General features: G+C 41.8%; 1 protein-coding gene across 1 annotated transcript in view; it reads left to right on the forward strand.

The window, feature by feature from the left end:
* The window catches only part of TPMT (thiopurine S-methyltransferase), a 23,178-nt gene extending 13,791 nt beyond the window's left edge, over positions 1-9,387 (forward strand). The window contains exons 6-9 of the mRNA XM_011967577.1: positions 624-698; positions 3,789-3,874; positions 5,553-5,597; positions 6,938-9,387. Of these exons, the coding sequence (XP_011822967.1) occupies positions 624-698; positions 3,789-3,874; positions 5,553-5,597; positions 6,938-7,050 (319 nt within the window). The 3' untranslated portion in view covers positions 7,051-9,387. The remainder of the gene's footprint in view (positions 1-623; positions 699-3,788; positions 3,875-5,552; positions 5,598-6,937) is intronic.
* Positions 9,388-11,289: the final 1,902 nt, after the last annotated feature.

Here is an 11,289-nt window from a genome sequence, read left to right on the forward strand (position 1 = left end):
TGTTAGCCAGGATGGTCTCGATCTCCTGATCTCATGATCCGCCCATCTCGGCCTCCCAAAGTGCTGGGATTACAGGCTTGAGCCACCGCGCCCGGCCCACAAAGCATTTTTTTGAATGTCTGTTCTGAAGGTATTTTTGTTACATTCTTGTCTGCACACTTTAATGTGTTTTGTCTTTGGTTAGCTCCCAAACTATGGGAAACTGAGGCAGCTAGGGAAAAAGAAAGGTGAGTAAGACAGTGTCTTCTACCTTGCAGCTGGGCCTATAATAGAAATGAATTTCAAGTGGCCGAGGGAGATAAGAGCTCATTTCCTGAAAGTCCCTGATACCTGAGCCAGAGGCTGGGAGCAGAGTTGTTGCACACCGTCCTTTGTTCTTTCTTCATGTCCCCAAATCATAATAGAGTGGGGAGGCTGCTGCCACAGGCCCCTAAAACCGTGAGGGGATGGACAGCTCTCCACACTCAGGCCCACACATCCTTATGGACTCTATGAGGAAATGCGACGTGAGATCCTAGTATCTTGACGACGTTTGAAGTACCAGCATGCACCATGGGGGGCGCTGTTCATCTTCTTAAAGATTTGATTTTTCTCCCATAAAATGTTTTTTCTCTTTCTGGTAGGACAAATATTGGCAAATTTGACATGATTTGGGATAGAGGAGCATTAGTTGCCATTAATCCAGGTGATCGCAAACGGTAAGTAATTTTTCTTTTTTTGTTTAGCCTTCTTAATTTTTTAGTATTCTATACTTTTTCTGGGTTCTAGAAAATCAGCTACACTTTTATGAGTTTGAAATAGCTTATTATATTTGGAATTTATAAAAACCTAAATCTAATACCAGCTTTGTCTAAAAAAGTATAGGATTTGGCTACAGAGACCTGGGTATAAGGCTATAAGGCTTGTGGCTGTATCACTTTCAAGCTGTGTGGCCTTGGTCCAAGTATGCAACTTCTCTAAGCTTTGGTTTACTCCTGCAAAATGGGAATATTTCTGTAATACTAACACAATCATCACCACCTCCACTAATATTACCAGGTAATACTTATTGGTCACTTGCACTATGCCAGGTACTGTTCAAAACACTTTGTGTGGGCTGGGTGTGGTGGATCACACATGTAATCCCAGCACTGTGGGAGGCCAAGGCAGGAGAATTACTTGAACCCAGGAGTTTGAGACCAGTCTGGGCAACAAAGCAAGACGCCACCTCTGCAAAATATTTTTAAAATTAGCTGACTATGGTGGTATGTGCTTGTAGTCCCAGCTACTTGGGAGGCTGAGGCAGGAGAATTGTTTGAACCCAGGAGGCAGAGGTTGCAGTGAGCCAAGATTGTGCTACTGCCCTCCTGCCTAGGTGACAGAGCAAGACGCCATCTCAAAAAAATAAATAACTATATAAAAACAAGTTAGGCTCCACATCAGTGAAATACAATTTTTATTTTAAAAAATTGTTTCATCAGTAAGGCTTACTGCCAAACCTAACCTTTTTAAATTAGACCATGCCACATCTTAATTTTCATGCTCCTGTTTCCCCCTCTTTGTCACTGTTCCTCCTTTATCTCTTTTCCAGAACTCCCGTCCTCCTTGCATGCCTAAAAGTTGTGATTCCTCAAGGGACCACCATCCTCAGCCTTTTGCTCTCACCCAAAAATTGCCAATATTTGTCCTACCAGAAAGAAAAAAAAAAAAAAAAACATTTTATGAGAGAAAAATAAAATCTTTTTTTTTTTCTTTCTTTCTTTCTTTTTGTTTTTGAGATGGAGTTTCACTCCTGTTGCCCAGGCTGGAGTGCAGTGGTGCTATCTCGGCTCACCTCAACCTCCGCCTCCCGGGTTCAAGCGAATCTCCTGCCTCAGTCTCCCAAGTAGCTGGGATTATAGGCATGCTTCACCACACCCGGCTAATTTTTTTGTATTTTTAGTAGAGACGGTTTTTAGTAGAGTAGGTTTCTCCATGTGGGTCAGGCTGGTCTCGAATTCCCAACCCCAGCTGATCCACCCGCCTTGGCCACCCAAAGTGCTGGGATTACAGGCATGAGCCACCACGCCTGGCTGAAAAATCAAATCTTTAAAGATCAATTCTGTTACTTTCATTCAGCTATTCAACAAATATTTACTAAGTTCCTGCGATGCTCTAAATATATACTATGCCAGAAGCAGGGGAAATAACTGAACAGATTATACATGGTATTTGCTCTGACAATCTTTACATTTCCAGCTCTGTTCTTTCTCCCAAACATCCACATCACATGTCCAGTGTCTGCTTTGCATTTCCCATGTGACATCAGTGTCCTTTAACGACTCAAAATATCACTGAGACCTCTGTCTCCATAAGACACATTTGTATATGAAACCTGATCTGCTAATGTCTAAATTTGTAGGTGTTTCCCACTCCCTAAAGATGTTCATCCACTCCTTAGAGGTTAGTCCTTCTACAGGCTCTGGTTGGCATGGTAAAATCAACCAAGCAGTGGGAAGCAAACTGAAAGTCACCAAGTGCAGACCAAGAGTAGACACAGCACTTTGGGAGGCTGAGGTGGGCAGATCACCTGAGGTCAGTTATTTCCCCAGTGTCTGGCATGGTATATATTTAGCACCTAGTAAGAGCTTAATAAATGTTTTTTAAATAAATGAGTAGAGGAACTAGGGTTTGAGCTTGGGCATCTCGTAGAGTCCACACTCCTAATCTCCACACTTGCCTCCCCAGCTTCTCACAGACCTCTGGACACAGATCATAGTCTAGCCAGGCTCTGTAGAAACTGGAGTGCCAAGAGCGCAGGCTCCTTCCTCAGTGTGGGGAAGAGTGTCCATCTTTGTCCTTGACCTGTCTCTCGTGGCCTCTCTACCTCCCTGCATGCATCTCCTGTCCTCTCCTTATCCCTCAGCTTCCTCCATTTTTATTCCCACATAGCTGACTTGCCTTCAACCCTCAGCCTCCTTGCTCCAATCACCATACAACAGAAAAGCTCCAACTTTCAGTAGGACCACAGCTAATTAGCAAGTCCTCTTCTGTCTCTTAATTCAATTTCCAAGTCAGTCATCTGATTGGTCAACTCATCGTCTGTCCCTGGTCCAGCCCTGGCTTCTGCCCAGTCCATCGATGGGTCCTGTTAGCATCAGCTTCCCGCTCTGAGCCAATCAGACCTGGCTGTCAAAGGACAGTTCCATTGCACTCATGGTTTACTCCACACTTGCAGAGCTTTCATTTCATGCCACCTTTTTTTTACCTGCTTGTTATTCTCATTTCTCTCTAATTAATAGAGGAAAAGAATTGTGTTTTCTCTTACATAAGGCCCCTGGAGGGGTCCCAGTCACCCAGGATATTTGTTAAATTGCAGCATCCCAGGCCCCATGGCAAACTGACTGCATTGGTCTGTGGGGATGGAGCTTGGGCATCTTTTCTTTCAACAAGCACCCGGTGATTTTGACACCCAGCCTGGTCTAGAAACCACTGCCCTCAAGCACACAGGCATCCAAGCAGGCCCTCGAGTACTTCTTCAGGCCAGGAGCCTCTACCCAACCTTATGTGATGTCTTCTGCTCTGATCAGCTCTGGAAGCAGGCCTCGATTTGATTCCCATTTGGACCAATTCCCAGCTTAGGCAGGGGCCATAATTTGCTAAACCCACTTCTCACTTTTAAAATGAGAATCAACCTCTTGTGATTATTAGGAGAATTTAAACTCAGTAATATCAGCGAAAGTAACTTCTGGCTTCCTTCCCTGCCTTTTGTCCCTCCAGCCTTTGCCTGTGTAGAGAAATGTAACGAATACCTTCTTGTGTTCTTTTAGCTATGCAGATACAATGTTATCCCTCCTGGGAAAGAAGTTTCAATATCTCCTGTGTGTTTTTTCTTATGATCCAACTAAACATCCAGGTAAAGTTGTTGGGTTTTGTTTTTTTTTTCTTTTACTAGTTGCCTAGTTTCTTGATATAAATTCTCTGACATGGAAAAGCATTATTGTCTCCTAATTTATCTCACAGGAAGCATACTGCGTATATACATGGAGGTAATTCCAGTTTTGGCTAATGGGAACTATAAGAATTTTTTCTCTTCCTATATTGTCCATGATTTTCCTGTGTTCCTTTCCCATTTTGTTTACCATTCACAACTCAGACTGGAGAAAGGGGGGAAGTGGATGATCCTGATATACAAGAGAAATCTCATGAGCCCTATTGGGAGGAAGGAGGAATGTGGTTGGATATTGCATATCCATATCATCCAAGTGGTAGTGATGTGTTGGACGGATGCCTTCACATACACAAGCCCGGGGTGAGAAGTGAATATGGGGATGTAGGAGTTGTGCAGGAAAAGCTATAAATTATTGTCCTTTTTTAATTTCTGAAGTTTTAAAATCTATCTATTGCATTCTTTTATTTGTTTTGAATCTGTTGGGGGTATGTTTTCTCCTGGACTCATTTTAATGCATTCGAACATTGAAACTTAACCTTTGTCATGGCTGGACTTGTAAAGGGAGAAATACGTAGACTTTTAATTTGTAAGAATCACCTTTTTGATTTTCAACTGAGCTTTTTTACATGCTTGTTTTTTAAGTATTTACATATGTTAGAATTTTGTTTTTTGTTTTGTTGTGTTTTGTTTTGTTTTTGAGACACAGTCTCACTCTGTGGCCCAGGCTGGAGTGCAGTGGTTTGATCTCGGCTCACTGCAATGTCTGCCTTCCAGGTTCAAGCGATTCTCCTGCCTCAGCCTCCCAAGTAGCTGGGATTACAGTGTATGCCATCACTCCCAGCTAATTTTTGTATTTTTAATAGAGACAGGATTTCACCATGTTGGCCAGGCTGGTCTCGAACTCCTGACCTCAGATGATCCGCCCTCCTCGGTACAGGCATGAGCCACTGTGCCCAGCTAGTATTTTGTTTCTGCTTGAATAAATTGAGGTCTTAAAAAACTCATTAAAAGATGAGACCTAGTGTCCCTAATTAAATCAGAGACAATCAAATGGAAATAGAAATTAATAGAGGCAGAAGTTAGCTCTGCTAATCTGATTTAAATTCCATTCATGAATAGGAGCCCTAACAAAGAACCTTTGGGAAGAAAATACAGCAGGCCCTGTCTGGAGGTGGATGGCTGAGGTTACTGCTCTTAGAAGGGGGCGGAAGCTCGGCTTCCTTATAGTCTACATCCTGCAGCAGAGCAGGAGGGGTGTATAAAATGTGGGTAAGTGCAGGGGTTGGTAGAAAGTCAGTATACTGGAAGATGGTTGAAGCCCCAAAGGAATCTGCTGATGGACTCCACTCTGATTTCAATGAGCCTAAGTCTCTTGACTGGCTTAGCTGTCTCATCGAAGCTAAAGATGGATATGATGGGTATGTAACATTGCCATCCTCTCAGCAAGCCAATGTATTTATTCAGTATGAGATTTGCAAAAGAAGAATGAGAAGAACATGCCACATCATCACCTATTTGGATAACGAAGTGGTATATAGAACAAGTACACCTAGGTCATTGGAAATAAACTGAGAATTGTATATGGAACAAGTACACCTAGGTCATTGGAAATAAACTGAGAATTTATTTCTCTTTTACCTAGGTCCACCATTTTATGTTCCACATGCTGAAATTGAAAGGTTGTTTGGTAAGTTTGTGGACTTACGCTGTAACTTTTTAAATAAAGTCAAGTTAACTCTTTTAGGCTGGGCGTGGTGACTCATGCCTCTATTTCCAGCACTTTGGGAGGCCAAGGTGGGCAGATCACCTGAGGCCAGGAGTTCAAGACCAGCCTGGCCAACATTGTGAAACCCCATCTCTACAAAAATACAAAAATTAGGCCAGTGTGGTGGCATGTGCCTGTAGTCCCAACTATTTGAGAGGCTGAGGCATGAGAATTGCTTGAACCTGGGAGGCAGAGATTGTAGTGAGCCAAGATTGTGCCCCTGCGCTCCAGCCTGGGTAACAGTAAGACTCCATCTAAAAAACAAAAAAAAACACACCAAAAAAATCTGTTGTGAACTATTAGTATATTAGTATCTAGAGTATGTCTATAAAATGTAAAAGATAAAGACCATTTTATTTAAAATTGTTTTATCTTAGAAAAGGAACTAATCTCTGTAAATATGCTCTGTATATATGCTATATGCTTTATGTTAAAGGCATTTGAACTTTTCTAGAGAGATGGTATATTTTTATTTATTTATTTATTTATTTTTGAGATAGGATCTTGCTCTGTCACCCAGGCTGGAGTGCAGAAGTGCAATCACAGCTCACTGCAGCCTCGACCTCCCTGGGCACAAGTGATCCTCCCACCTCAGCCTCCCAAGTATCTGGGACCAGAGGCATGCACCACAATGCTTAGCTAATTTTTGTAATTTTTTGTAGAGATGAGGTTTCACCACATTGCCCAGGTTGGTCTCGAACTCCTGGGCTCAGGTGATCCTCTTGTCTTGGTCTCCCACTGTACTAGGATTAGAGGCATGAGCTGCCGTGCCCAGTGGTGTATTTATTTTTCTCTTGGGAGTTAAAAGTGATAATAACAATTCAGAGTTCAGGAAATTTGCCCTTAGCATTCCTTTGTTTTGATTAAAAAGAAGAGAAAAACCTTTAGTATACACTGTGGTTTTGTTTGTTTTGAGATGGAGTTTCACTCTTGTTGCCTAGGCTAGAGTGCAATGGTGCAATCTCAGCTCACTGCAACCTCCATCGCCCAGGTTCAAGCGATTCTCCTGCCTCAGCCTCCCAAGTAGCTGGGATGTGCCACCATACCCAGCTCGTGTTGCATTTTTATTAGAGATGGGGTTTCACCATCTTGGCCAGACTGGTCATGAACTCCTGACTTCAAGTGATCCACCCACCTCGGCCCCCCAAAGTGTTGGGATTACAGGTGTGAGCTGCCACACCCAGTCAATTTTAAGTATTTTTAAAAGAATCCCTGATGTCATTCTTCATAGTATTTTAACATGTTACTCTTTCTTGTTTCAGGTAAAATATGCAATATACATTGTCTAGAGAAGGTTGATGCTTTTGAAGAACGACATAAAAGTTGGGGAATTGACTATCTTTTTGAAAAGTTATATGTACTTACAGAAAAGTAAATGAGACATAGATAAAATAAAACCACATTGACAAGTTTTTGAGGAATTGAAAATTCTGCTAACACCTGAAAATTAATTTTTTAAATTGTTTATAAATCATATGATAGATCTTTACTAAAAATGGCTTTTTAGTAAAGCCGTTTACTTTTTCTAAAAAAGTTTTAGAAGAAAAAGATGTAACTAAACTTTTAAAGTAGCTCCTTAGGAGAGGACATTATGATGTGGAAGATTATACCTGTGTGTCGTGCAGATTACAAGATACTTTACCAATCAGCATGTGTTACCTGTACAATTAAAAAAAAATTTTAAATGCAATGCATATTAAATATAGTACACACGGAAAAACTGGCATTTATTTTATTTTATTTTATTTTTTGAGATGGAGTTTCATTCTTGTTGCCCAAGCTGGAGTGCAATGACGCAATCTCAGCTCACTGCAACCTCCACCTCCCAGGTTCAAGTGATTCTCATGTCTCAGCCTCCCGAGTAGCTGGGATTACAGGTGTGCACCACCACGCCCAGCTAATTTTTTGTATTTTTAGTAGAGACGGGGTTTCACCATGCTGGTCAGGCTGGTCTTGAACTCCTGATCTCAGGTGATCTGCCCACATTGGCCTCCCAAAGTGCTGGGATTACAGGCATGAGCCACTGCACCCGGCCTGACATTCTTTATGAAATTTAGAATTGTCGAAGAAATGTAACACTTCAGTAGTGTTCAAGGTGGTCCCAAAAGTTATATAAAAGATTAGTTTTTACTATAAACCTTTTTTTAAAGTCTTTTACTCAGATCCTAGCATCCCTTTTCACATGGTGTCTCCATATATAACAGAATCAAGAAACAAATTTTAATTAAGCAATCTGTAATGGAATCAAGAAACAACCTTTAATTAAATAATCTATGTGGAATAAACATTCCCAAATTCTAAGAGTAAATTTTTCTTTGAGTTTTCTCTTAGTTTGGCAGTTGTTGCTTTTTATAATTTAACCTATTTACATCATCAGGTCTTATAAAGTATAATGTACTTAGAGCTGGATTCATGGCTGTTTATTATGAAAGTTTAGATTTTTCAGTTTTTCATTAACGATCACATTTTGTTACATCAGACAGTCCTCTACAGCTCTGTACTACCCAACAACTAAATGGTTTAGATTGTTCAGCTCATGTTAATAGGATAGTTGTGCATCATAAAAAATGAGTTACGTGTGTGTGTGCGCGCATGCGTGTGTGCTGGCTTAAAGGTTGTTAATGGGGGGGGGGTTTGGGGTCCCCTTTAACATTGGTGAAAGCTATGGTATTCTCCCCAGAGATATGTCTTGTCAACCTCTCTAGTTCTCCTTGACCTGCATGTACAAACTTCTACCCTAGAAGCTCTCTGCCATTGATGTATTCTAATAGATTTGTAAGGCTATTAATTTGAAGCACCTCCTTGCCCACAATGAGTCTTGCATCTCTGAGACATGCTCCCAGTCTATCGTGTGGGCTTCAGAAGCCATGACTCCCCAACTCTGCCTGCGTCACCAGTTGAGTGGAAAACTGACCCAAGCTGGACCAACACAATTCTCTCCAGAGACTTTTGATTTTACTTTTTTTGTAGAGACAGGGTCTCACTTTGTTGTCCAGGCTGATGTGGAACTTGATGTGAGGCCTCAAGCAGTGCTCCTATCTCAGCCACCCAAAGTGCTGGGATTACAGGTGTGAGCCCTTGCGCTGGCCCTCTTCATAGACTTTTGGACTTGGGAATAGAAAGGCAGCCCTGTCTCTACTAAAAATACAAAAAATTAGCCAGGTATGGTGGCACGCACACGTACTCCCAGCTACTCAGTAGGCTGAGGCAGGAGAATCACTTGAACCTGGGAGGTGGGGGTTGCAGTGAACTGAGATCACACCACTGCACTCCGGCCTGCGCAACAGAGCGAGACTCCATCTCAAAAAACAGAAAAGAAAGAAAGGCAAGTTGACTGCTGAATGGGGAATCTGTAATGTGTACGCCTGGGGGCTGTGGGGCAGCCACATTCCACCACGTGGATCTGAGAAACAGAATGCTGATCTGCGGAAAGAGAGGCCACCTGTGTTCTGGATCCATTTTCATCCTTCCTGAAGCCCAGCTGCCCAGGGTGGGGAAGAACACCCTGTGTCCATGGGGTAGAGTCCTCTCCTCTTGCACTTGTGCTCAAAGAATCTTCAATAATACAAATGAGATATCCTTATGTAGTTGATCTTTTATGTAATATGTGTCTTCATTGGGGAATACTGACTTCTCAAAGTCTCAAGATGGAAGATATACCACTTATAATTTATTTTAGAGCAATTGAATTGTTTTTAGGATTTTCCAAAAATGCTGCTTGTTTCATTTTGTTATTTAAGGAACAGATTATCTAAGCCTCTGTACCCTGCACACTGTGGTTTACAAATGCCTTGCCCTGCCTATGAAGCAGGCAGGAATGCTCCAGTATAGACAATGTTATCAGTAGCAGACAGGACAAAGAAAGAAAGGTATGTAATAATCAATCTGTTTGGGTGAATGTGGAAAGAAAAATACAAAGAAATATAACCAAAGCTTAAACAGCTATCACTGGCAAGTTAGAGATTTGGCTCCATAAAGAATGGCACAGGGACCACGGAAGGTGGCCCGAAAGATGTACCTATGAGAGAGCTCCCAGCTGATGGGATTCTTTGGCAGAATGAAGTGACAAATACAACCTAAGCCACGGAGATATTAGTTCAAGTAATTTACCCAGTCACAACTGCAGTACATACCTGTCATTGTTTTATTTTAATACAAGGGAGCAATTTCAATGTGTGTTTGTGGATACATGTATATGTTTATGTTGCACCTACTCCTTATTTTTATTTTTTATTTTGAGACAGGGTCTCACTCTGTCACCCAGGCTGGGGTACGGTGGTGTGATTATAGCTCACTGCGGCCTTGGTTTCCTAGGCTTAAGAAATCCTTCTGCCTCAGCCTCCTGGGTAGATGGGACTGCGGGCATGTGCCACCACACCCAGCTAATTTTTTTTTTTCTTTTTAATAGAGATGAGGTCTCACTGTGTTGCCCAGCATGATCTCGAACTCCTGGCCTCAGGTGATCCTCCCACCTCAGCCTCCCAAAGTACTGCTCAGCCTACACCTACTCTTTCTGAAAAGTCAGAGTAAGATTTCTACTGAGTGCTTTTTAAAAATCAAAATTATCAGCTGGGTGCAGTGGCTCACGCCTGTAATCCCAGCACTTTGGGAGGTCAAGGTGGGCGGATCACCTGAGGTCGGGTGTTTGAGACCAGCCTGGCCAACATGGTGAAACCCCATCTCTACTAAAAATACAAAGATTAGCAGGGTGTGGTGTCATGTGCCTATGATCCCAGCTACTCAGGAGGCTGAGGCAGGAGAATCGCTTGAACCTGGGAGGCAGAGGTTGCAGTGAGCTGAGATCACGCCACTGCACTCCAGCCTAGGCAACAAGAGCAAAACTCTGTCTCAAAAAAAAATCAAAATTATCTTTAATCCCCACAGCTCTGACTCCAATTGCTTCTTATGTGATGGCTTTTTGCCTTATAAAACATTATATGACAAACTGATCAGTGGCTGAGTTAATGGGAATCGGATAGAATTCTATTTATGTGCCTTAAGCATAGTCATTCTGATTTGCAGAAAATAGCCATGTCCCAGATTTATTAATTATGTGTAGCTGTAATTTGTGGGCTGAAAATATGTCTGAAAATCTGTGATTCCTAAACAGTGAGTATTAATAGAAATTTATTTCACTACCAGTGTTAACTTTCAACAACAGGAGGATAATCAAGGCAGATATTTAGAAATGAAATATACCATAAAATATTAAGTTATTTATATTTAAACAAGACAAATAATCCTTTATGCATTGAAAATTTAGGAAGTTTAAAAAGAAAAACAAAAGCAATCAAGTCCTGTCACTGGAGATAATTACTGCTATGATGATGATGTATTTTCTTCTCATCTTTTTTGTCTGCTCATACATGTGTATGCTTTCACAAGGTTGTGATCATATTACGATACAGCATTGCATCTCCACTATCTTCCTTTCTATTTATTTGCCCTTCGCCATGCTGAGGCAGGAGAATAGGGTCTGGAGGCAAGGAACCTAAGGCTGATTGATGCTGACTTCCTAGAACTAAATTGAAAGGAAAACCTCAACTTTCCATGCCTAAGTAACAAAAGGACCAGAGGCTACTCCCTTTGTAACACCTCCCCAACCCCCACCTCC

The sequence above is a fragment of the Mandrillus leucophaeus genome, unplaced genomic scaffold (assembly GCF_000951045.1).
Source record: "Mandrillus leucophaeus isolate KB7577 unplaced genomic scaffold, Mleu.le_1.0 Scaffold800, whole genome shotgun sequence".
In the NCBI taxonomy this organism is placed as follows: Eukaryota; Metazoa; Chordata; class Mammalia; order Primates; family Cercopithecidae; genus Mandrillus; species Mandrillus leucophaeus.